Genomic DNA, 27152 nt, shown 5'->3' on the forward strand with positions numbered 1-27152 from the left:
ATTCTACATTTTCACCAACAGGTGGCGGTAGCCATTTACACATTGGTTATGATTTCACAATGGAACCTTCACCCCCTTGCCTTCCACCACTCCACCCCCAAGTCTATCTGCAAAGGATTTACCTTTGGTGCTCCCTCACCACCACCACCACGGCAGGAAAGGCAGCATCCAACCCCTCCTCCGCCGGGCCCTCAAGCATTTGCTACACCATGAGCAAAAGCAGTAGTGACGCAGGGTCTGGGCTTCAGCAGAGAGGTGCCCCCTGGTCTCCTGCTCCAACTGCAGCCTCCACTAGTGGTACCGAACATGCCTGCTCCAAACCAGCATAGCTGGGATCCAGGAGCTAATTCCTTCCCCTGCATGGTGCACAAGCTCACTCGTAGTCTGGAGCCCACAGGAGGGGCTGGCGAGGATTTTAAGCCTGAATACCCTCCACTTGGCATTAGTGAATTTGAACAAATTTTATTTTTCATTTTCCCCTTATGAAAAAATTTCAGATTAAAACACAGAACAAGCAGCAGAGACATGTGCTGCAAACCCCACTTCCCCTCTGCGAAGATTTGTGGGCAGTCAGTCAGTTAGGCACACTGCTCTTCACATGCGGTCACACTGTACTCTACTCTGTCAGCGATGGCTCCCAGACACAAACACGCAGCGTGTAAAGCCACTGGGCATCGTTAGTCTCGCTCGCACAGCACGCTAGGGGTATGTGCTTTTAATCCAACATATCAAGCAGCACTTGTGAGGACACCTATGACAGCACTGCTGAACCAGTTCATCCTCATTTGGTGTTAAGCCATCACCGCTGCTCGTTGGAGTTACTCCCTGGCTCCAAACTCAGTATATACTTTACAATCCTTATGAAAACAGAGCTGCCGCCTTGAAATGTAATGGCCTGGCTGTCTTGTATTTAAAATCTTGCCGTCTATAATGCTGTTGGTCCACACACACTGCCTGTAAAAACCTGACGTTTACAAGCTTTGGGGGTGATAGAAGCACACACTGTACTTCCAGGTCAATTCTCCCAGCAGACCCCTGGTATATCCAAGCAGCCAGCTGGATGTTTAGCAAAGATTCAGGGCAGAGCTCTAGCTGGGGGATGCAGCCCAGAGCCCAGCTACACAGACATGGCCTAACTCACAGAGAACGGGGCTGCGTAATGGAACCCACAGCCAAACCCTTCGTTCGGGCAGCGCTAGCAGCAGCTCCTTGGAGGTTAGCGCCAGGGGCTCATCCAAACCTGCTGATTTCCAACTCCCTCCGCTTTTCCAGCCTCTAATCACAGCAAGGTGCTCTCCATGCCCGAAGGCTGGCTGCTCCCAGGGCTGGAGGGGCATTCACAGCCTAGCCCACTGGCATGAGGAACAAGGCAAAGTCTCCCACTGCACTAGTGTGGCCCCTCACAGGCTCAGCAAAGGGCCAGACCTGGTGAAGCCCAGAGATCCTTCAATTCCCAGGATGAAGCCTAAAAGCGACTGCTGGGGTAGGGGGGTAACAGAGCTTGGGCTGTGGGGAATAAACACATGAATGCCTTGGCTGAGGTGGAAGAGATTCTTTTTAATGAATGGGATCCAAATAAACACCTTGAGCTGCCCTCTGGGGAAGAGCTCAGGTCACTAGCACTGGAGATAAATACGGGATGTTCCTGTGTGGGGACGGGTATAGATCCTTTTTACTTAAGAAAATAATAAGCTGTCATCCAGGTGGATGAGCTTTATCACTAAAGTAGCAGAAACCAGCTCAGCACAAACTCTCCAGATATAAATACTGGTGACTCAGTCAGAAAAACAGAGAGAAAGCCCTAAATCGGAAGGCGCTACATTAGGTTAACCAGCGAAATACTGAGTGCTGCTGCAGCCGCGGTGGTGGTGGGGAGCTGGGAGAGGTCTGCCAGCTGCTGCCCAGCTCCGCAAACGGCGCGTGACGGGGCCCGCTGCCGAGGAGGGACTGACTCAGTCAGCGCTCTGTCTCTTCCCTGGCAGTGTGGGGGCCAGGCAGCAGGGAGGTCAGGCAAGGGAAGAGGCGGTGGCGGCAATGGAGGGTGGAGGGCAGCACTGGAGGATGTCACTCCATCTCCTCTGATGGCTAGTGCAAACAATCGTCAACTCTGGCAAAGGAGCAGGAACCCAAGCCCACGCGAGCCATGAGCCGCAAACACTCGGAGGCCTGGCCCAGGGCCAGCATCAGCGGGGGCTGCTTTGGCAGGTTCTGAGATTCTGTGGGAAAGAGAGAAGGAAAGGTCTCAGAATGGCCGTGCTGGAGGGGCCTACCCAAGTGCTCCCTTGACTCCCGAACTAGACAGCGAGCAGAGCACAGGCTGGGTGGCTGCCCAGCTGGTCATGCTGGGTCTGCCAGGGTGCTGTCCATGCACAGACTTGCGCTCGCATTCGCTGGACACGCCCCCCAGCAGCGTGAGGTGGCAGGACCTTTGGTAAGCAGCGCTGCGTGGGCCAACGAGCACCTGCTGGTGCTGCCAGTCTGAGTCCGAGGGAGACTATGGGGCTGCGCAGCCCCAGGTCCAGCCACTGAACACGAGACCCAGGAGAGCAGAACGTGAAGGCAGAAGCAAGGTGGGGGATGGGGTGCTACTTAGTGGCCTTCTCCGAGGTGGCCGCTGTCTGCTCCCACTCGCAGGCGTCTAGCCTGCAATACAAGTCCCTCAGGCCTAGCTGGGGATCTGGAGTCCTTCGTTTTCTCAAGTGTACTCTCCAGTTTTATGCTGCTTATCTCTCTGGAGGGGAAATCCTCCACCCAGCTCTGTGCCCCTCCTGAGGCCTCAGCCAGGAGTACCAGCAAAGGAAGACGCTTGGTGCCACCAGCCTAGTCCAGGTGTCAGAAGGATCACAGGATGCACACGGCATGTCCAAGGACAAGTCCCTCAGGCCACATCCTTCAGCAACTTCTCATCTCCTCCAATGGGCGATCAAACGGCAAGCACCTTGCCCCGCTGCTGATACTGAGCCAGCCTTGTGTGGCTGTCAGCAGCCTGATCCCCAGAGGAGACTTTCCTTCCCCAAACTCCGCCTCCTCCAGGTCTGTCAGAGAGGGTGCAGCCGGGTAAGGGGCTGGAGCCCTAACTCCCCTCTAGCTCGGTGCTCTCACGTTACTGCTCGTCATGCTGCACTCTCCCCCTGCATTAGAGACAACCGCCAGACTATTGGTGTATGGGTCCTTCCTGGGACCAAACGTAGCTCTGTGAGACAGAGGAGCTGGCTCGTGTATGGACCGTGGCCGGCAGAGGAAAGACGGACTTGAGCTAAAGCTCAGTCGCACCAGGGAATGGGGAACAGGGATAGCGTGTGGGGATCAGGCTCCAAGCTCCTGCCCCCCATCCTCAGAGTCTAATTCCCACCCTCTTTTCTCTGCCACCAAGGCCTCGAGGAAGCCAGCTGTGCCACCTTCTCCTCCCTGATGGTACCAGCAGGTGGTGTGCTGGGAGTGGGCGAGTCCCCTGCCCCCAGTGCTGACGTCACAATAGGCCCTGCTGGGAGCCCTGCTCAGTCCCTCCAGCCCTGCTGGGTGTGCAGGGAGCTGGGCCGAGCTCCCCAAGGCCCCAGCAGAATGGGGCCATTTTCTAGTTTTCAAAATTGTGACTAAAAGAATCAAAGCAGCTTTTCAGGCCCCCGGCCGAGCCGCAGGCTGAGCCCAGTGGGAACCAGGGAGCAGGGTGGGTGAGCCGCCATGGGAGCCTGTTGGGCCATCAGCCTTCTCTGAGAGCCCTGCGGATGGCACTGCTGCCAGCCAGAGTAATCAACCCTCCCTCGACCCTTTGCCAAGATGTCAGAGGAGCCCAGGCTGCAAGGGGTCCCCTTGCTGTACAGGCCCCATCCTCCCAGGAAACAAGCTTCGTTACCATGGGAGGTTTCTGCGTCAATGGGCCCTGGGAACTGGCCAGTTCCTGTCTGGACAGGCTCCACCCTGGGCCAGCTGCTGAGGAGCCAGAACCTACATTTTCTGGGCTGACTTCCCTAGCTTGGGATGCTTCAGAGGCCAAGCGAAGGAAGGAGAAGCCTGCAGCAGCTGTCTATGGGGCAGGCACAAGGGGTGAAGGCCTTACACAGTGAGTGCTGGGCTGGGGAACGGCCAATTAGACAGCAGGTGCTGGCACCCAACTGTGGATGCAGAGGGGCCCCAGACCATTGCTTAACCTTGGGGCCAAGACCAGACCTAACTCCTCAAATGCCCAGGTGCACATGTGACCGGCAGTGTGGGAACACAATGAGAACTAATCAGCAGGAGGAGACCCCACGACAGATCTCTGGGCATGCAGCAAGGTCACTCCACATCCAGCTACTCTCCGGTTGGGAAGGGCAGCCCTGGCTGGGCTGCACGGCCCTTTCATAATCTTGGCTCCAAGCTGGCCAAGGGAGAGGGAATGGCTTTTGAGAAGGCTCAGGAACCTGCTCTTGGAGAAGAAGCTCATTAAGACACTTGCAACTCCGGCTGTTCAATGAAAACTCACACAGCAATCACAAGTCTTCCCTCTTCACTCTCCAGCCACATGCCCTCGGGTGAGGACAAGCACCACTGAAATGAATTCTACTGATGGGATGGTGAAATACTTTCCCTGACAGTGGGGTCAGCTACAGACCAGAGGTGGTGGTGGTCAATCCCTGCACTGAAAGGACCCCAGAGGAGACAGCTGATGGCCGCTTAAGGGGCAGAGGGAGAGAGGAATGCACGGGAGGTGGCTTAGTTCCTCGCAGCAAAGGTGGAAATTCCTGAAGAGACCCCTCAGAGGAGCGTTGGGACAGGCGACTGGGTGCGAGCCAGGAGGGGAGCAGAGCAGAGCAGAGCAGAGCAGGAGGAGCAGTAGCTATATGTTGGCCAGGGAATGGGGGTAGGGCTGTGGGTATCTGGCTTCCCTTCTACCCTTCCCCAGTCACCCCAGCTGTCACCGTCCCAGGCCACAACCCCTCAGAGCAATCGGCAGGAATAAGGTGAGCTCCAGGCACACATTACTGAGGGCTCCCCTCACACTCCCAAGCACCTGCCCAGGGCGACTGTGCTTGCAGCACAGGTGTCACGGCCCCTGCCTTACCCAAGATAGCACTATTGAGAGCAGCACACACAGGTTCCCTCTGGATTGGATCCAGCTGCTGCCCAACGGGGCAGTTCCAGGGGTCAGAGTACGCTAACAAGCTGAAAGCATCCTGGAGACAGAAGAGAGACATGGGCAGTAAGGCGAGCAGGAAGGCAGAAAACAGTCAACCAGGGTGTGTGCCCCAGCCAGCCAGGTAGCAGGCATCAGCTAACAAGAATGCACCACCTCTGGCAGCAAACGAGGGCACCTGGGCCAGGGGCTGCTGACTGAGACATGCACCTCCCCCCAGTGTAGAATGGGCATTGGCCACAGGCACCCTGTGTTACTGAGTGCCACCGCTGATCCTAGCACAGCTCCCACCCCTCTCTACCCACACAGCCCCTCCCCACCTCCCAGTACTTGGCAGGGAAAACCCCAGTTCTGGTCCATGTGGTGGGTGCTGCTGGGAGCCCAGCCAGAGGCACAGCCTCACCTGCAGCATCTTCTTGTGTGTCGTGTTCTTCCCGTACTCTCTGCAGAGCTGCTCGCTCAGAGTCTGCAGCTCCCGCCCAAACTGTATCATTCGCTCCGTGGCAGCATGGTTCCCCCCGCAGAGCTGCCGCTGGGGGCAGCCGTCTTCTGGAAAAAGGCCAGAGGGGAAGAGAAATGACTGGCAACTCCTGGTGCTCGGCCCTGCTTCAGATCCACAAAACCCTTCCCTGCATGTTCCCCTGGTGGGGCTTCCATTCTTTGTGCCCTGAGCCCGGTGTCCAGCTGTCTGCCAGCAGGTGGTGGGTGTCCCTGCGGGGTGGGGTGCACACAGGCACGGTACCGTCCAGGATCTGCCCTGGATGAACAGCTCAGCAAGTCTCATGACCAAGCCCCACCAGGGTCTGCACTGCCGCTGCTGTTATCACCTCCGCAGTGAATGTGGAAATGCAGCCCCGCAGAAGGGGCTGCACTGACAACCCCCAACCTCCTCCGACAGTTAGAGCCTCCACTCTGAGTTTGGCCCTCTGAGTCTGGACCTCCCATGAGAGGAGCTGGCTGTCCTTTCCGTCCCGGGCCCCTCTGCTGAGGTTACCGAGGAGGAGGGCAATCCACGCCAGTTGTCCAGGTGGTTTTGTTGTGTGGTGAGCACTTGACAACCAGGAAATAGAGTCAGACCTTCACAGCCTCATCTCATCTCACAGGGTATGTCACCACAGCAACTAGACATCCAAGGCTGCCCTCTGCCAGCTGACTCGAGCGGTGGGGCTGTTTCATTGTTATATAGATTTCTGGGCTCAGGCTGGAGCCCGAGCTCTGGGAACCTCCTACATTGCAGGGGCCTAGCACCTGGATGGCTACACAACAATGGAACAACTCCGCAGCCCTGTGAGCCCAAGCTGGTTGGCCCGGGCCAGCTGCGGTTGTCTAGTTGCTGTGGAGACCTACCCAGAGAGGACACAGAACTGCCAACCGAGGATGGCAGCTGTCTGTACTGTTCTGAGCAGGATGTGATTGGTGGACAGACTCTGGTGTCTCCGCTGCCCCATCACCAGCCCAGCTGATTAGCCCTCTGTATCTGGCACCTTGGGAGTTCCAGGGCAGTAGGGTGACGGTCTAACACACATCTTTACTGGCAGTTTGCACACAGGATGCACTGAAAAATTAGGCCTTTTGTTTCACTCCCCTGTCAAGGGAGCCCCACCCCAAGTATCAAGTTAGTGGGGAAACTCAACTGCCCAGCCCTGTCTGAATCAGCATTAGGCACCTGGCCCCCCAGAATGTCTAGATTAGTTCAATTCCCAGATGGTTTCTTCCCCACTCTGTATCAGAGATCCCGAGATTCTCATGCCTGCACACTGGCTGGGGAACAGAACCCCAGGGCAACGCCCAACCTTGATCCAGTCCCAGACAGAGCTAACGCATGTGTCAGCAGTGCCATTCCCCCCCAAACTTTTTGTGCCGAAGAGGAGAGCGCTCCAGCCTTCCAGGGCCCTACCCATGCTGGACTCATCCGTCTGGAGGATCTCTTCATGTTTGTAGGTGCCATTCATTATCCTGGTGGAGGAGTTTTCAAGGACTCCATTGGGGTAATGCTCAGCCTCCATCTCCATCTCACTGTCACTGGGGTGCAAAAGGAAAAAAAAGCCTGAGGGCTTAGAAAGGGCAGAAACATTCCCCAAAGGGAAAGTCCCGCAGGAGGAAGCATGCCCAGCAGCCGACCAGTGGACTGCCAGGGCTAGACACCCAGTAGCCCACAGGAGACGAGAAAACAATCTATCGAGCAGAGCAAAACCAGGTTCAGAACAACGAGTATCTATAAAGTGCGGTTCCAACTCAATGGGGTCCTGGAGGAGGGAAGGTGTGAAGTACTTAAATTAATCTTTCAAACTGCAGTCAGCTCTGGGGTAGAGAACAGCAGCCAAGCAGCACACAACACACTATAAAATACAGGGGAAATTTTACCCAAGAGCACTAAGGCAAACCATCAGCCCTACAAAAAGTGTCCTACAGGATCTTTAATGTCCATACAGAGCAGACAGGACTGCAGTTTCAAGACCTCTACACAGCAAATTGCAGGAGACCTCCACTGCTCTAACTCAGAAGGCTGAAGGGATGAGATGATCCACCAAAGATTCTCTGTGTTTCAGTTCTACGAGGTCCCCGCTGGCACAGAGCTGTCATTACCCAGAGTTTGTGCAGACGATTCATAGGACTCCAGTATGTGATGTGTCTCACTCAGTTATGAGCTGTACAACCAGGTGGAATTCAGAACGGAAGCTTGAGGCTTCCCTGGCCATGATATTTAGCATCCCACTTAGTGAGTCTGACAGCTGGCAGTAAGTGAGTATCAGAGAATCGTAGAGGATCAGGGCTGGAAAGGACCTCAGGAGGTATCTAGTCCAACTCCCTGCTCAAAGCAGGACCAATTCCCAGACAGATTTTTGCCCCTCATTAATCACAAAGATCTCCTCTGCTCCAGCATGCCCTAGGCAGCTCTGCAGCAGCCACCAAAACACAGCTAAGCACAGAGGAAACTAAACTCTCACGCTTGGTCAGCATATTTCAAACCCCAATAAATGCAGCAGTAATGACCTTCCAGGCTCGAAACCCCCGTGACTCAATGGAGATGCCCGCAATTCACGAGGCTCTTCGGCCCGATGGCACGAGCATCTAATAAACTAGTCCAGTGAACAGAATATGACCCCATACAAAAGGGACACGTCTAAGTGACAAGGGTCTGGGCTGATGTGCAGGAGACTCAGGTCCGCTTCCTGCACCCAGCTCAGGCTCTTATTCCCTGCAGGAGCACACTGATCCCTGGAGGAAGGAGCCCAGCATGCTGTCCACGAGCAAATTTTTTGGCTGAAAGCGCAGGAGTATCTGTGGCAAAGCTGCTGCCTTTTGGACTATCTTCAGGGACAGTCGCAGCATCACCCTGGCAGGGCATCGGGGACTGTTTACTCAAGGCTATCCTGCTTCTCCTCTGGGAATGGGCAGCAGCAATTCCGCCCCTAGGTGGGAGGGAGAGATTGTGGAAGATAACCTGGCATTGGCTGCTCAGCAGTGATGCCTGTAGTAGCTACTCACGGATACCCCAGTGATGGAAAGATGAGGTGCTCAGAAAGCAGGCTAAGCCCCCTCCTGCCCAGGCATGGGAAAGGCACTGCAAGGAATACCTGGTCTCCTGGTTACTTGTACTGCTGTGCTGCTGGGATTTGGTGGAGTCTGTTGAATTGGACTCAGAGTAGTTCACGGATGAAGGAGAGGAGGAGGAGGAGGAGGAGGACGATGAACTCAGTGCTGGGTATTTACTGTGGCTCTGTTTGCTTTTTGTGGATGTGACTCCATTGCTACAGCTTGGACTATCTGCTCCTGAAAGCCAAACAGAGAGGTGTCAGATGAGAGCGGCTAGGCAGCTCTGGACTGAAGTCAGCAGCTTCAGGGCAGCAGGACACAGATTGCTTGTGCTCCTTTCACTGAGGAGCAGGCCCCAGGGCAGGCTGTCAGCTGCTTTTTACATTAAGCAGAGTGTTAGGAAAACACAAGCAAAGCCCGAGTGAATGGCAGCGTCCACTTGCAACACCTGTGCTTCCGTGATTGTGAGAAACAATCCAGAAGATAAGATCAGCACCAAGCAGCTCAGACGCCTGAGGATCCCAAAGAGAAGCACATGAGACTCCCAACCCATGAAGTTTGTCTTCTTTGAAACCTGAATTCTCATCCCTCTAACACAAAAGGGGGATGAAATCTAGATGTTCAGTGCACAGGTAAAAACTAGGCCAAAATCCACCTGCTGCAACAGATACAGCATTAAAGCTGAAGCAGCTTTAAAAATCTCCCACAAACTGCAAACTCCATCTCAAAGGATGGAACATGGTCTAATGGGACATAGGCAACTTAACACCAACCTGCCACGTGACACTTGTTTCTAACAGACTGACATCTTAAAATCACCAATCTGATTCTCCTCACCTGGGAGTTACAGGAGCAAGCAAAAGGAGTTGTAGGTCCACAACACTATCACCACGTGCCTGGTACCACAGATGACAGCAATGATTACACATGCAAAGCCATCATCTGCCACTAACAAATTGTGTTTTATATGCATGCACAGAAATGACTGTCAAAACATCAGACCAGCTCTGCAACGTACCCTACAAACTCACAAGTGAGGACGTGCCTGCCACTTCACGTGTGCATTCATCATGTCACAGCAAAACGCATCGCCGGCTGATACAGCCGCACTCTGCCGTGTGGATGTCAGCTCATGGCCGTGGGCACTGAATGGCTAGTGCTGTTCTGAAAGCTAATCTGTTTACTGACAGAAGCAAGCGCTGTGACAGCAGCACGTTCATGTGTGTGGACCGGGACAGTGCTGGAGCTGAAGTCTGTCTTAACTCCCGGGTCATTGCGGTTATTACGTAGGAATTTCCTGGTTGCAAAAAACCCATTACCATAGAGACACTCAGATTCTAAGGCCAGAAGAGACTGTTCTGATCAGCTGCCTGATCTCCTGGATAACACAGGGCAGAGAATCTCAACCTGGGATTACTGCATTGAGCCCATATCCTGTGGTGGAGCTAGGATATTTTTCAGAAAGACATCCAGTCTCAACACAGACACAGGGGCTCCCACACTGGAAACGGGGCTGAAGGGAGTGGGGCTATGGAGCTGCTCAGCTAATTATCTCCCCTTCACTTAAGCCTTTGCATGCCCAGCAGAGAATATTTTTATCCATGCTCCAGCTCTCTCCCCTTAGCACCCTCAGCTTTTCACATGGAGTAGCAGCAGCTCTGACTGACAGGTGGAGACAGCTTGAGTGTCAGCAAGAGATTCTCTACTGGGAATGTGAAGCTTCAAACAGAGCAGATCTGGCTCCCTGGCCCACTCTGTCCATCTCCACCCTCTGCTTTGATCTTAGGCAAGCACCGTATGACCCTGGCCCTCACTTGTAAACCGTGAGCCCTTAATTCCTAGACACACATTTTAACATATTGTTGTTACACGTGAAAAACCTGTAGTAAAGTGTATCCATCTCACTTTGCTGCTTAGCCTGGTTTCCAAACAGAAAACCAAATGGGGTATGGAGAGAAGGAAGCAGTGGTGAGTGCACTGGACACCTTGAAGGAGGTGGAGGTTCTCCTGCAGACTTTAGGAAGCCCATAGGAGAGCAGTTATCCCTTGTGGACCCTGAGGTGAAGAAGACATGCTGTGGGACCAGGCCTTTGTTTACATAGCTCTGTCCGAGGAGGACTAAATCAGGTAACTGGCTGTTCTGTGAGGCAGTCCTTTTGAAGGATATTCTGTCAGCTTCCACACAGCAACTTCTGCAAAAGGCTGTTGTACAACCTAGCGTTCATTAAAATAACTGATTCAAAATCAACAGTATGCCACTTCTGTCAGAAAGGGTCACCTCTGGTAACAGTAAATCTTTCCTGCTGCGGTTAGGAGGACAGATGTCTTTCAAAAAGCAGAGCAAAGGAGACACCATCAGGTTGTGTACGAAGCGACCCACCCCCAAGACCTTATCCGCTTTGCGTGGAGATGGACAGAAAAGCACTTACCAGTGCTGTGAACATGCGAGTTGTTCGATCCATGTCTGGGGCTTAGGCTGGGGGATGCTGGGTAACTGTCCTGTGACTTGGGGCTGCGGGCACTGAAACACCGCACTTCACTGTCTGTTCCATTCACCATCTCCACAAACTGTCGGCACCTGTGTCAGACAAGGGCAGAGACACCGAGGAGGAAGAGGAGGCTGACATGAATTAGATTCAGTGCTGATGCTTTTCTAGTGATTGCTATCATATGTCCCAGAGCAGCAGCAAACTGGGATCAACCAAAATTTAGGAGGGGGTCCTAGCTCTGAAGAGGGCATCTCAAGTCTCCCTGTGTCTTCAAGTTGGGAATGCTGGAGTATGAAGGAAGTTTTGATACCGCTGCCTAGAAACAGATGCTAATGAACCTGGAGACCTGCAGAAGGATGGACAAAGGACGATACATAAACAAGACCATTCCAAGAGCAGATATCTACACTGTAGCTTCCATCCCAGTATTAGCTGATTAAGTGTGTTCTACACGTAACTGACAAGATGCTGCCTCTCAGCTTGGATCAGCCAAGGCAACAGATCACACTCTGAGATGGGGCAGAGACCATATTACAGTGTCAACAGCACTGGCTACGAAAGCACAAGACACCACAGGATTGGGGGGGGTGGAATGGGGCACTGATTCCAAACAGTAGGAGGAATTATGACATTCTACCCCTGAAGCAAAGGAACTTTGGGTTCCCAGACACTATTCCTGCTAGTTAACCAACTGTTTCAATGTCTGCACTGATCTGAACCCACCAGAATTCACACAGGGAGTGCGAGCCAAGGAACTGGGGGTATATGGCACTGCATAGCTAATGTTCCTCACATACAGGTATTATCTAAGCCCAGGGGTGAAAAGGTGATTTCCACTGTGCTGTCCATGGCAACGAAGGATTACTCTAGAGCATGCACCAAACTTTGTACCTCCCTCACTGTCCAATGAACCTGTGCAGGGGGCCACTACAAAAGAGAAGACAATGCATGGTAAAAACACTCATCTACAGAGAAAGGCTCTCCACTCTGCTCTCCTGGGAGCGGACAGGTACTCTCTGCCTACTCTAGGGTACAGGGTAAGAGGACACATGAACCAGCCCTGAAGGACTGGGGACACCAACACACACAGCAATTCCTACTTCCCCTTAGTCTCTGCCTTAACCCCACCTTTTCCAAACCAGCTTCTTTCCAGGAATCCCCACAGCCACGCCCGCACTTCTCAACAGGCTGTAAGTGGGGATGAACTGAACTTTACCATGTTCATGTTGCCTGAACAACAGGACGGACTGGGAAGACTAAAGGCAGTGGTAATACATTGGGGCAGGAATCCACACCACTTCCACTTGTCTGCAGAGCTTTTCCCTGACATGGCATTTTGCTCAGGTGGAAGGGATCTCTGTGGGGAAGGCCGAAGGGGGCAGGCCAGTAAGGTGCCAAGTTTGCCCATCTTTAGCTGACAGGTCATGGCAAAGCCCAACTAGCAACAGCTACTGATCCTGAGCAGTGCTAACAAGGGTAGCGAGTGTTCCTTCCCACCTTGCTCACAGGGTAATTGCTCTTAACAGCGGCCTCAATCTGCCTGAATTAAGAACTATGCTGGTTCCTAACGCCGTGAGGCCTGTGGACTGCCTGGTTCGGCTCTGTAGACTTTCCAGGGCCCTCTCCCAGCACAAAGCTGAGCATACTTACTTTAACATGAAGAGCAGGTTAGGGTTGTGTTCTAGGAGGCCAGGGTAGAGCTGCTGCGTGGCCTCTATAGCCTCTCCCACTCTGCCTGCTAAGACTAGCTTCTGTATTCCTGCAAGCAAGAGGAGACCGACTGGCACCAAGGAAAGCCCAGCGACAGCAGGAACTGTGCTCACTGAGATGACACACGAAGCCCCCACAGATCCCTCATGCCCCCAGAGAGACATCTCCAATGGTCACCCGCAAAGGGTCTAGATAGAGCTGGGCATATGCCATTTGTGCATCAGAAGAAAGCCTGAGAGGACAGGCAGGGGATTTGTTGATTCCTCAGAAATATCAGGAGTTGCTGGAGAACCAGTGGGAGATACAAGGGATGTGCATTGTGCGCCTGTAACTTCCTAAGCGAAGGGGTGGGGTGCAGAGCCTTAACCAAAGGCTTCTTTTATTCAGAATGTTAGCAATCTACTGAGGTTAAGCAGGGGATGGCAGCCTGGTCAGGGCCCATCAGGCTGATGGGGGAAACAAGGGCTTGGATCATTCTGGGTTCTCTCGACAGAGGCACAATCCCAAATCAGCTGCACACCAAGATCTCAGGCAGCCGGTTCCAGGAACAATGAGGACTGAACTAGTTCAAACCTGACAAGCGGGAGATTTTAAAAGATTGAGGGATACAAAGCAGGAGTGCCAGGTCACCACACTTGTGGTCACAAACCAGCCATCAGTGCTAGTGCCAACCGGTCTGCTCTGCTGGCTGGGATGCCAGGCATGGGCAGGGCCTGAGCATTCGTTAATCCCAGCGCACCCAGAGAAGGAACTAAGGCTCACTTACAGTGCTCTGTAGCTTGTGGGTTTTCCCTAAGCATAATTAGCAAATCACAAAACAGGCTGCACTTTCATTTGATGATCTCAACGTGCTTTGCAAACACTGGAGACTGAGGGCTAGTCTACACTAGAAGCGCTAGCAGTGAAGATGCTCTAAGATGACGGGAGAGAGCTCTCCTGTTGGCATTATAACTCCACCTCCATGAGAGGCTGTAGCTACGTTGGCAGGAGCAGCTCTCCCACTGACACACCACTGTCTACGCCAATATTTAGGTCAGTGTAACTTATGCCACTCAGAAGTGTGGATTATTCACACCACTAAGTGACCTAAATTACACCAAAGTCAGTTGTAGTGTAGACATGCCCTGAGTCTAAACCTCCTGTCTGAGGGAGGAAGTATTAACTCCGTTTTACACACGGGGAACTAAAGCCTTGGAGCTGAAACTTGCCCCAGTCAGTGCCAGAACTGACAGACAAACCCAGGAGTCCTGACTGCCATTTCCCTGCTCTAATACTCCGGCTGCACAGGAGCCCACTTCTCAGAATCCTCTCTCCTTTAGGTAGATTAAAAATTGTCTATTTATCTTGTCACTGTCCCTTCAATTAAACTGTAGCATGAGAGTCAGCTAACTCCAATGGCTGAGGCCTGTCTTGTGAGCCTCATTAATTTTATTCCTCCTGTTCACCTCCATGGCAGTTTTCTTCACTGCCTTTCTTTCACCCTCTCCTCCTCTTCTGGTTTACCGGCTTTCACTGGTTTCTCTCTGCCTTGGATTCTATTTCTGTCTCCCTGCCTGCATTGTTCCTGTACTCTCTCCATTTGTCTGGATCTTACAGAGCCCATTTTCACCAGGACATAGCGACATCTTCTCCAACGCTCTTCCTGTTCAGTTTCCTTTCCCACAGATGACTGTGGCAGTACTACCCAGATCAGATATCCCCATCAGGCTGGGCAGATAACCCACGTACTAATAAAATCACTGACATCAAAGCAGACTGAAATCTACAAAAAACACTTCTGCTTTGCAGCCTCTTTCCTCTCCCATCAAAGCGGCAGCAGGGCAGTGTCCCGTCCATTTCAAGCTGTTTCTCCTTTGCTGCTCCAGTTGTGGCCTGTCAGCAGAGGAGTGGACAGTCATAATCCTTGCATGGACATTATGGAGGGAGGTGCAGCGCTGGGCAGCCACTCACTGCAGGTCATCCCAGGCTGCTGAGCAGAGGATTCTTCCAGCCTGAACACTCATTGAGCGTGTATAAGAAATGGGTGTTCCAGACAACAACAGAGGAACGTAACAGTGTGACATGACATGACAGCCACGTGGGAGACAGATCACAAGGAGGAGGGAGGCATGTGCAGCAGAGCAGGACAGAACAGCAGAGCATCAGGGGATGGAAATGGAACTCGTCAGCCAGGAGAAGATGGAAAAAGATGCAAGACTGGACCCAATGCTCCGTGATTCTGTACAAAAAAAATCAGGGGGATTCTAAAGATTGCATTCCAAGGGCTCTCCAATTCCTTTGTAATCTACTGGGAGGGTTCGCTTCAAAGATGTATTTTTCCATGAGCACGTTAATTAGACTGGCTCAAAGAAAACAAACGGTACATTTTATGCATGTGGAAGCTGGTGGCCTGGACATTAAGAAGTGAATCATATTAGCTGATGTAGCAGGCAAAGCAGACAGGTGTGGTGCATGGCTCTCCACCCAGCTCTGCTCATCCATCTCAGTAATGAATCTGCAAAGCCCTTCATAAGCAGAAAACATGAAACGAATTTGACCACAGTTTGGCTTGACTCATTTGTAATGGGTGCCACAGTAAAACCAGGCAGATATGTGAAGGCCTTTACAGCCCCCAGCCCTCATAATCAAGTTAACGAGACTGCTGCCAGCGGGAATCTAAAGCCGCAAAGCAAAGATATCTCTGGGGCCTCAGTGCAACTGTTGGGGAGATCAGCTCTTTTAACATCAGAGGTAATCAGCTACATTGTTCCAGGACTGGGCCCCATCTCCAAGTAAGTACGTCCTGCCCTGGAGCAACTCTCAGCCTGATGTGCCAAGCTGCTAGGCCATGAGTTTGCAGGGATAGGAGCCTAAGAGGGGAAGGAGAGAGACAGAAAGGGAAGGGCTTTGACTTGGAGATGGAACCTAAGGAAGAAGAGTGCTCTACAGAGTCTTACTTTGCCTGTTCTTTATGGAGGTCTGTTCTTCCTGGATTGTGGTTTCTGTCACTCTGGCAAAGGCCGTCGCTGTTGCACAGTACCCATGATGAACCAGGTAGGAAGACACCATACTAGGAAATAAGAAAATAAAAACAGCATGATAGGCATCACTAAAACAGAGGAACCACAGCAAGGGGTGGGAGGGAAATCAACACGGCTGCTCTTGCAGTTTCAGCAGCAGGAAAAGCTGCTGAACTCAGCCCTGCTAGAACACAACCAATGTCTTATTCCTGGGGTTCAGTGCTAATTGCAACGTAAACCCCTGTCCACTGGGAATTGGGCTGAGGCCCCCAAATTAATCTAAAAACAGACGTCAAGACATCAGATGGCATTTGATCTTCTTATAACTGACCTGGGCTGGACATGGACATGTGACCCAAAAGGGAAAGATTCCACATTCCATTACCAGTGCTACAAGCCACTCAGGACCATAAGAGCTTTTGCTTTGTTTTGCACTTTACTATTTCGGCATTTTCTGAACAAAGATCTCAAAGCAGTTTACAAACTAATTAATTTAGTCTCTGTCTCCTTGGATGCAGACCAGCATCTGCATTTTACAGACAGGAAAACCAAGACATCGAGAAGTTGAGTGACAGTTAGAACCGGAACTCAGGTGTCCTAAGTTCTGATCATTAAATGCTTTTTTCAACAATGCAACAGATAATGGAATGGGTCCCTTCACATTTATAATACGCCCAGACACTAATAAGTGATTTACCATGCACTCAAAATTTGAGCACTTATTTGACACATACATTAGTGATTTCTGAATTACGTTTTCATCCTGAAACGTTGGAAGTAAAAAAAAATATTTTCACGGAGCTGTCAGACAATATACGCAGTAGAAATATATTTCCCCAGTGACAGCAGGGACCTTTCCTTGTTGAATCCACCTTGCGCCTTCTCACAGTCTCTGTCATTTAAATGTTAGTGCTATGTAGACTTCATCAACACTTAAATGGTGGCCTGGAAACTGGCTAGGAAATCACTTCTCTACCCAGCTGGCTGCTGGTTAAGACTGACCAAGGAGACAGGACTTGGATGGGTTTTCAAACTGATGACTCTCTCTATAGAAGGGAAAGATTTTTGGGCGCCAGCAACACCTTTGCAGTTCAGATGGGATTAACAGCTTTGCTATTTTTAAAAACTGCCCAGTGACTTGCTCTGAGACTGGATTCCACTCACTGCTACAAGAGGGCAGGCGAGCACTTGCCAGGATCCTCCTTGTCACAACCACACACAGTACTGTAACCCCAGCCTGCTTGGTATGCACTGCAGATGGTGCTGACCAGCCATCCCTCTTCACAGCCAGTCTCCCTCCAGGGTCAGCTTTCTGCCCATCTCTTGTGCCCAAAGGCAAACTCCAAGTGAATGAGTTGAAACCCAAAGAGGTTTTGCCTATTTTTAATAGCTCTTTCAACAGCCAATCTTAGGTTTCCTATCTGGGAAGCTCTTCACTACAGCAAGGAGAACTGCTTTTCAGGGCAAGAGAGAGACAGCGCCACACTGGAAACAAATGGCAGCAGTTACCACCAAACTGTCTGAAAAGCTTGTAAAGATAGTCCTGGTGCCACTGCAGAAGCTTGAATCATTTCATGCCAAAATTTTGGAAGACAGTTTGCAGCGTACATGTGACTGAATGTCTCATGGTTAAAGCCAGAAACAGAGTGAGTTTACATGCTTCAATTCTGGCACAGAATAGCCCAAAAGCTGGTATTAAAACATCATGGGCCTAACCCTTTCGGATTCCTGATCAGAAGTTTGGAACATCCAAGACGACTGTGTCCGTTGAATCCACCTCATACTTTACACGGAGCCCCGGGCTCGGGAAGTTTAATGAGTACAGTGCAGACAGGATCAATAAAAGCTCGGACGTCTAGTAACCTGGGATATAACAGCAAACATCGCTCATTAAGATGGCCATGTTAGTCTAAGCCTGAAAGCTAAGAACACAGCAAATGGATGGATGGGAGCTAAGCCCTGGGCTGGCTTTCAGTTAAGTTGAGTTCAGTAGCCAGAGCTCTCTAACTCCTTACTGTAGGTATTTAAATTGCACTATACAGCTAAATGAAATCGGAGCCGCCCCGCGTTGTTATATTTCTGTCCTTGGCATCACAGCCTCTCAGCAGCCACCCCTGTCAACTGGCCAGTGCAGTACCCTGTCCTTTGTGCTAGCTTACTACCAGCACCGACTCTCTGGTTAGACGCCTGGCGTATTTACTGCACTAGAATGCTCTGGCCAGGAACATGTCCAGCCAGGAACAGCTCTCGAAATCTTTGAGAGACATTACTCCTCCGAGGAATGTGCTACATGGTATCAAAATAAACTGCTGCTGGCTGTTCTGACAGGCTGCTTTCACGTTAAGGCAAGGCAAAGCTAATGATCTTCACAGTCCCAGGCTAGCCCAGGTCTTGTCTTTGGTGCCAGACTGGTAAAATCCCCAAGGCCAAGCATGCTGATGGGACTGTAGACACAGAACTCCTACAGAAATGCACCAGGAAGGGCTGCTCAGAGCACAAGCACGGAGCGCACTCGGGTACAGCCTGCAGTGCTGGGGGCTTTTCTGGCTCATCCAGGTTTCCGTCCTCTGCTGTCTCGTACCTCTGGTTTCTGTCAGCATCCATCAGGTACTAGGCACACTTCAGGTGCTCCTGCATTACAGTGTTGGGATCCTACACATCTCTCACAGCCAGTCACATCAGCTCAGCTACATTTCATGCTATTTCAGATTCTTCACGGCAGCAGCTAAAATCAGTCAGCCTGGACACCAGGGGATCAGAGCAACATGAAGGAAGAATGATTTATCAGTATGCAGCCCTTACTAGTGGCTGCATCCCTTTATCAACCACTCTTACCAGTAAAAACTGGTATATGTGGCGGGAGGGGGGAGGTGTCCCTTACAGCTGGAGAACTCCCTTTCAGGAACGCTGCTGCACCCAGCTTCCTTCTCCAAGCACAGGTGATCATTCACCTTGCGGACATGTGCCCAATCCAGTCAGTTCCTCTGGACCACATTGTCTCCGTCTGTGCCTTTCAGAATGTACTGCCTGGGAGCTCAGAGTACAGACTGTTTCTTGGACTCTGTGGCATGTGGGCCCGATACGTGGGGTCAGTTCTGCAGGACACTCACGTTTCTGATCAGTTCCTGGAGGACAGACCACATCCTGTTGGCTTGTTTTGGTGGGCTGCTCTCAGACCAAACAGCAGCTACTGAAATTGCAAAGCATGTCTATCGGCACTACAGATGTCTGGTTGCGTAGCTGTTGGTCAGAGGTGAAACAAGGTGATCGCTGACCAATATAGCTGTGAGAGCAGAAGTCCCTAAGGTAGACACAGCCATACTGCCAGAGCTGTGCTTTTACTGGTATCGTTTGTTGTGCTCGGGGAGGTGGTTTTACTGTATTGGTGCAAAGCGTCACTTGGCCAGTATAGCTGTGTTCAGTTGAGGAGTGCTGTGCCGGCACGGTACGCCACTATTCCAAAGCATTCCCAATATAGACGTGGCCTGACTTGCCAATGCCCTCAGCTGATCCCTGGTTAGCCCTCTCCACGGAGGAGGTACTCATGTTTCCATGAGCTCACGACTCCAACTCCTTTGTTCCTGGACTGGAAGGGGCCTGGAGAAAACAGCCACAGAGCACTCTGCCCCATGCAAAGAGGACTAGGCCAACATTCCTCTCTGACAAGGCTCCAAGTCCTGTGTGGCACATGAAACCTGAATTACCCCCCTCTCACTTGTCACTGCCTCCCAGGACCTCTCATGTCACCATGCCCAGCCCTCTCACCCACCGCCCACTCCTAACCAGTACAGGGGCTCCTGTGATCTCCGTTACTAAATTCAATACATTTCTCGTTGCACAATTTTTAGTATACTGCAGATTTTGCATTGACAACACATAACTGTACTGCCCTGGGGAAAAAAGGAAGTGCAGACTCCCAGATGAGAGGCAAATTGGGGCCTGTGGCACTGAAAAAATGTGGAGGCTGTTTGGGCTCCTGGCCCCCAGGAAGCAGTAAAGACATCATCTCCCCCATATCGAAAGCATCTCCTCCAGCCCTCCCTCCCCTGCGTGCACTCAGAGGGGGAAAGGGAATGGAATTCATTTTCCACTCTCTATCAACAGCTGTTCACAACATACCATGTCCGTAACTTGCCGCTCAGAGCCACACAACTGGATAAGCACATCAGCCTGATGTTTTACCAAAACCATCAGCAGTGAAGCAAATATTGGCGTGTAAATGCTCATTAAGTTTCAAACAACAGCCCATCGAAATAGTTCACACCCCTTAGGGCTGTCATTTCAGGCTGTCTGCAGATTCAGGCAGACACTGGCCACCATTGGAAGGCTCATTTCAGAGCCAGAAGGCCCAGACACTAAGGAAATAGTAGCTTAGTCTTTGGAGCCCAGTTACACAGCAAATGAGGGCAAACTTGCATTATGCACTCGCTAATGACCCTGCAACCAACTGACGGGGAGGGGAGGAGAGGGAGAGCTGGCTGCCTCAAGAGGAGCCGAGTTTTGTCCTGTTCCGGGGCATGAGACTAAAAGTGAGGCTTGTAGAGGCCTTGAGGAAAAGCACCAAAGAAACATTCCCGAGTGCCTAGCTGACGTGGACAACCCGAGTTCTCTGAAGAGTTGGGTCTCCAGAGGGCTGAATTAAGCCATGTCTACCCGACAGTGGCTAGAGGGGCGTAGCAGCTCTGGCACTGTAGCTAAGCTGGCATAACCCTCAAGTGTAGACGCCGCCTATGACAACAGAAGGGGTTTTTCCATCACTGTAGGAACATCGCCTACCTACCTGATGGTAGCTTGTCTGCACGTGAAACACACCTAAGCATGCTACTATCGACCTAGCCTGTGCCTACACTGGGGGATTGATCAGCATTGCTCCGGCATTCAGGGGTATGGCTTTTCCCCACCCTTGAGCACCAGAGTGATGTTGACTTGTTTTAACTCCGCTTACACCAATCCCTTAACCGCCTCACCCTGCCATATCTCCTGAAGATCGGCGTGGAAAAGGGTTTCATCCTGAGCAGGGCAGGAATGGCAGACTAGGTTTTGGATCGTCACTAGGAAAACGCTTAGTGATGCTTTCAAGAGCCTGTCACTAAATACTAAGCAGGCCTCCCTGGACCGTCATACAGCGTAAAGGAGCAGGACAGAATTCACGTTACTGTTGCTTGTTCTGCAGCATCTGTCAGACAGGTGCTACATCTAAGCCTAGAAAAGTAGAAGAAAGGAAGACTGCAGAGACTCACTTCTGCAGCATTGCTTGCCACTCGCCTAGTCTGTCTCCTATGGGAAACCGCTTAATGGTGCCCTGAATCTTTGCTCGCCACTCCCTCATGTAGTCCTCAATGTCAAACACGAACGGCTGCTGCCCGAAGTTGGCGTCTACGATCTCTCCTGGTGTCTGCAGCCCCACAGTGGGATAGAGATTTGACTGCAAAAGAGAAAGAAAGCCACATTAATGCTTCCCAACCGTTTCCCATGGGCTCTGCGAGGAGCACATGGGTTTGTCTCTGGCCCCCAGAGATGGGCTTCAAGGTTAGAGGAAGCTAGTTTTTAAAACCACAACTTGTAATAAAAGGAGCAAGAGGCAACAGTGGCTTCTCTAGGTTGGTGACAGCCCCAGGCTCAAGAGCTGCTCGAAAAGGCGTGGCATAAAACCAGCACACTGGGCTGCCTCCCCGAAGGATTGAGATCTACATCACAACTAGCATGGGTGACCTGTCAATCCATTTCCAGAGGGTTGTGAGATTTCTACCACAGTGCAGGAGCCGGGACACTTACAAAGACTGAAAGACAAGTGTTTGTATTAGTAAGATGATGACAAGTTACCCCACAGATGGGAGAGCTCCCATGCAAGCATCTTGGGGGAGGTCTCCCCCTTACCACAACTAACCCAACTAGACAGCTGGTCCAGACAGGCTCTATTCTATGGAACACTTTCACCTGCCTTTCCCCACACCCTGACAGACAGCTGCTATCCAAACATCTTGCACTTCTGGGCAAAAGGGGAAGGATTCAGGACCCCCTTCAAGGGCACAATCTGAGCTGCGACAAGGACTATCCAACACAGCAGGTGGGGTAGTAAGAGGGTCCTGTAGGTAACTCAGCTCGCCAATGATGCCAACCAAACCAGCACGTTCACTACCCAGGGTTCAATTTCATTTGCCAGTGGCTGCGCCAATGCGATGGTCTCTCCAAACATCAACCAACACGTCATTCAGCTCCTGGAGGGTTGAGATGATGTAATTCAAGTTTGGGGAGACAGTCACTGAACCCAGTACAAGCAAATGGATGCTATTTAAGTTAGCCCTGTACCAATCCTGCCCCCATCAGAACCTTCGGAGAACCTCTAAACAGTGCAGGGAGGTATCCAATCTCCATGGCATGTGGAAGAATGAGGGGAGACAACACGCAGAGCACGGGCTCACCAAATATTTCATTGTGTGGACCACATATTAGAGAGTCTCCTGGCCACTTCTCCTGTTCACGATTACATCCCTGGGGCAGTTACAGCAATCACTTAGTCAGGCAGCTAGGAGTCAGTGTGATACACTCACTGGAAACAAGGGGCAGAGGTGGCACCATGTGACCAGCTCACTCTGTGGGCCAGCAGCAAGTGTGCCAGGAATCAGGGGTGATCTGAGGACCGCAGTTTGGGAACCACTGACCGTAAATATCTCCCTGCTTTATTCTGTTTCTCTGTAGATAACTCTTCAGATTAGGGCCCCATCATGGTAAAACGAGGAGTAAAATGGCCCAAGTTCCAAAGGGAAGGACTGAACTTCCTGCCCGAGCGTTATCTCACGGAGAAACACAGCTCAGTAACTAGGGACAGTCAGAGAAGTTCGAGGAGAGGTGAGAACTTTACTGTAGAGACAGCCACGGGACCTCTCTTTTTTGATAGATGACACTGGACTACACGTGCCAAGCAGTTCCTACCAACCTGACCATATGGGAGCCTATGCTGGAGCCAGGGATGCCACCTCCTGTTAAGAGTTAAAGGAATAAAGGCAGAGTGGAATTTCGGAGAGGTGGCCACACGGTTTACTTGCCACTTGGAGGCTCCTGAAATCTCCAAGTCACAGAGAAAGGAAGAGCCAGAACTCTGGCTTGTTTAGTTTTGTGCACTTGCTAGTGTTAAACGTTGGGCCTCACTTTCCAGCTGCCATGTGAGATGCACCAAAACAGAAGAGCAGAAGATGCTGGTGCGACACATCTCAGGACAAGGCAAGGGACCTCTCCCAAGGTAACGTCAGTGCCTGAGAGCAGTCTGATGGTCCAGGCTTCACACTCCACAGCTAAGCAACCTCACTGGATTCTGAGGAAACAAGTAACTGAAGAACTCCTTTGAACCTTTCCTTCTGCTCTAAGGTTTAAAAGCAATAGGTATGCTGGGCAGATGAGACAGTGTGACTTCTCCCTTCCCCAAAGAACCTCCCAGCAAAGCTGGCATTTCAAGTCCAGTGAACTGGACCATGCTTTTCTCCTCCAAAAAGATCTGCATTTAGCTGCTGTTCAACCGATTGAGACATGAACGGCTGGCACTGCACGTTTCTGGTGTCTGAAATGCCAAACCAGGGAGTGGAAGCGGCTGCTTCATACAACACTCATCCCTTCTGCCCCCGGGCTGAGAAAGGAAAGGAGGAAATGAAGCTGGCTGCATCACTGACTCAGCATCTCCTTTGTATCACATCCCTGAGCAAGAACTGGTGAGTTACGTAGGTGGGCTAATTCAGATGCAGCTCCGCCACTCAGTGCCTTATCATTAGGGGCTGCTATGCCTGTGCACCGCAGCACAGCGAGATGGCAGCACATGGGGGAATTGTGGTATTTTCAGAGTGGAGCTAGAGATCCCCCTCCCCTTCAAACAGAACTGGCAATAAGGAAAAGCTTCTAACAGACTATCATCTTGTCAGTCTATGCATTGGGCCTCCACTCTGTTCCACTGTCGCCAGCCCATGGCCTCCCAAAGTCACAAGTCAGACCCAAAAAAATCACGACACATTAAAAACGATATATCACAGAGGTTTTTTCCTTCAGATTTTTTCACCATCAGCAGAAGCTGCTGGCTCCCCCTTTGAGAGTGATCGCAATGCAGCCTCTCTCCGATCCTACAGGTGCAGGGAGCTACCATTCTACCCCGGTCCCTACCGAGTGAGGCAGCTGCCTATCCAGCCTTGCTTTCTCCCTCAATGCTCCCCCCACTGTCTCCTCTTCCCCCACTGTCTCCTCTTCCTCACCGAGCTCCTTCAGTCACTTGCACATTCTCTATATTCGTATTTCCCTCTGCCACACCACATCCCCTGCACCTTCCCCAGTCTACCTCCTGCTCTCCGCAAGTCCTAACCCAGCTCCTCTTGCTGCTGCCTCCTCTCCCACAGCCTCATTCCCTGCTTGTTCCTAGCACAGCCATTAAGGGGCCATCATCTTCCCTGAGAGCAGCCTGGCTTCACACCCACTGGAAACATACTGGATCTACCAAGCTAATGAGAGTCAAGCTAGCAAAACCTTTGGCAGATAGGACTCGGCAGCACACAGGGAGCAGGATTCCTAGGTAAGGGGCCTTGGTCACTCTGCAGAGCTGATCTGCACTTTTAGATTCGTTTGCGCAACTGGCTGCCTCAACTCTCCCCAGGGCATGGGCGTAACAGGGGAGAAGATATTAATGGGACACTGATGATACAAATCTTTTAAACTGACTACTTTTTAAAAAAAATTCCCGTTTCTGCTATATTCAAAGATTCCAAGGTCAGACAGAACCAAACCCGATCGTCTGTTTAACACAGCCCATAGAACTTCCCCCAAATAATCCCCAGAGTATATCGTTTAGAAATGCATCCAATCCTGATTTAAACACTTAAAACTATAGCCCCCTTTAAACAGCCTTGCCTGACATTAAAAACAAGCCCTGAAAAATATGCAAGGGCTTTTCTGCTCTCCCACTGATATTTATGCAGGTCTTTTCAGGTAAGGCAAGAATGTCTGATACTGTCTGGGCTTGGATGCATGAGAAAGTTGCACTGGTTTAAATTTAAACTGATTTAGTTAAACCAGTGCAAACCCCTGCATGTATGCTCAACTCTGTTTAAGAGCGGCTTTTTAAAATTCACTTAACCCTGTTCCTGTTGATGAAGTTATTGCTGGCTAACTTTTCAGTGATAATAGTCTAATGTAGATAAACATTTCCAGAGAAATGCAATTTTGGAGTTGAGTGTGTCCATTCATCCTTCTTGAGATTGGAAAAATCAGCACTCACCACTAATCCACAAGCAGTGCTGCTAGGGACTGTGTACTTTACCCAAGGCCTATTGGTACCAGTAAAGTACAGGTAGGGGACCTTTGGTCCGTGGGCCGGATCTGGCCCTTGCTCAGTTTCATCCAGCCTGCAGGCCACACATGTTCAACTCACCTGCCAGGGTTGGGGGGATGGGACTTCCTCTTGTGATCAGGCGAGCCACCACTCGAAGCTTCAGCCCCGTGAGGGGCACCAAAGCTCAGGGCTTCCCACCCACGGGGCTGGAGCTGTGAGCACCAGCTCCCCCACTTCAGGAGGGAAGCCCTGAGTCTTGGTGCTGCGCTGCAGGGCTGGAGCCTCGAGCACCGGCTTGCCCTACCGTGGGGAAGCCCCGAGCCTCCGCGCCCCCCAGAGCAGGTGAGTTGAACATTTGTGGCCTGCCATCGATTTTTCCACTGGGTCTATGGCTCCTGATAAATAAAAGGTTGCTCACCCCTGCAGTAAAGGAAAACAAATTGGTTTTGAACTCTGCAAGGAAACTGTTCCGATAGGTAATGGGCTGAAGGACCAATTTAAATTCTTGGTGTAAACTCACTGAAGTTGGAGTCACTCCACAAGTTAATTCAGCCCTACAACTTCCCTACAACTGGTCAAGGAAATTCTGCTTATTGCCTGTCTGGTTGGTGTTCTCTAGAAAGTTTGCTTCAAGCAGAACAGACCACCAATGAAGGCGGAAGCCTTTACACCCACGAGGAACATCGGACAATCATGTGTGTGGGCAAAAGAGAAATCCCATTTCAAGGGAACAGGACAAGCCCTATTAGGGTCTGAGACCCTTGGCTCCTACAAGGCTCACTCAGTTAAGATTTCTGAAGATCTTCGTATTTCCATTCCCTTTTGCAGCAGAGCTTCTAGAACAGTTTTCACAGCCCTGGCAAAGGATGCGAAGATGCAGTTAATGTTTAACATCTTCTATACTCTAAGTTCTCTCTGCTGTACCTTACAATGAATGCACATTGTGTTTCAACTAATTTGGATGTGTCTCCCTTGCTATATTAATGCATAAACATTTCCTATGGTCTAAAGCACTTGGAAGCTGTACTGATGCTAAGCACCCGTTCCTAAAGAGGGCCTTGATCGGTCCTAAAGCTGCTGTGCAACCCAAAGGCCCCAGTCAGGATCAGAGACTAAACCGGCGAGACACCGTTATAAGAAACGGAGGAAGATGTGGTCTATGCCCCTAAAGAGTCTAAAAAGAGACCCAAGAGGCAGTGGGTGGGGAAAGGCATCAGGCAGCAGCAGAGAGGTCAGACAGTCTTATCGCAGTTTGTTTGTTTGACTCTGGGGAGGGCTAGGGGAAGGGGACCACAGGAGGTGGTGAGTAAACAGGAGCAAGGGAGTGGGGGGAGGGAGGGAAGGAAGAAGAGACTCCGAGGGGCAGGAATTGGGATGGGAAAGGGAGGCTGGGGATGAGGCTGGCAGCACAGGGACTGTGAGGTCGAGGGTCAGGAGGAGATCCAGGCAAGCTACCAGTCGGCAGATATAAAACAACATCCAGACAGCAAATTGCAAACAGCAGCCTGCTGCCATCACTGGTGTCTGGGGCTGTGAAGGAGGAAGGGCCGGGATGCATAGGACCCTGCCTGCTGTCAGTCCCCGACTGAGAGAAACCCATTTTTCCTTTGCTTCTCCTGAAGAAATGCCGATACCAAGTCTCGGGCGCTGCAGCATTTCCCTGCCCCTTGCCACCTCCACAACTGGACGTATTCACCTCCTTGCCAAATGGGCTTTCGAGGGGGTGTGAGAATCACTTCTGCTCTAGTTACCAGGCAGTAACCGGGGTCAGCACCCCTATGGCGTGGGAGCATGGACCGCTCCATTCCTTCATTTAGCGCTCTGTTGAAGAGCGGGGACAAGCTCAGGCAGAGAAGTCACTAGTACACAGTGTGGCACGCTGGGGCCAACATGCCAGGGTGCACTGGCGGTATGAGGCTTTGGGAAGAGCCAGCACATTGATGAACGTGACACTGGCTGTCTGCAGCATATCCAGTCGCATTTGTACTCCACGGTTTGAG

The 27152-nt window shown here is 51.4% G+C and overlaps 1 protein-coding gene across 3 annotated transcripts in view; it reads right to left on the minus strand.

The window, feature by feature from the left end:
• Positions 1–446: 446 nt before the first annotated feature.
• Positions 447–27152, minus strand: part of RANBP10 (RAN binding protein 10) — a 164328-nt gene continuing 137622 nt past the window's right edge. Inside the window, exons 6-14 of one of the 3 annotated variants that reach the window (XM_030581477.1) lie at positions 21089–21273; positions 15786–15898; positions 12790–12898; positions 11080–11228; positions 8692–8887; positions 7011–7135; positions 5517–5659; positions 5042–5153; positions 447–2216 (exon numbers count right to left, since the gene is read on the minus strand). In XM_030581477.1, coding sequence (XP_030437337.1) covers positions 2086–2216; positions 5042–5153; positions 5517–5659; positions 7011–7135; positions 8692–8887; positions 11080–11228; positions 12790–12898; positions 15786–15898; positions 21089–21273 — 1263 coding nt within the window. In that variant the 3' untranslated portion in view covers positions 447–2085. Of the gene's footprint in view, positions 2217–5041; positions 5154–5516; positions 5663–7010; positions 7136–8691; positions 8888–11079; positions 11229–12789; positions 12899–15785; positions 15899–21088; positions 21274–27152 lie in introns of all 3 variants that reach the window. The other 2 variants (XM_030581476.1, XM_030581478.1) reach the window with 2 other exon arrangements.

The sequence above is a fragment of the Gopherus evgoodei genome, chromosome 12 (genome assembly GCF_007399415.2).
Source record: "Gopherus evgoodei ecotype Sinaloan lineage chromosome 12, rGopEvg1_v1.p, whole genome shotgun sequence".
Lineage (NCBI taxonomy): Eukaryota > Metazoa > Chordata > Testudines > Testudinidae > Gopherus > Gopherus evgoodei.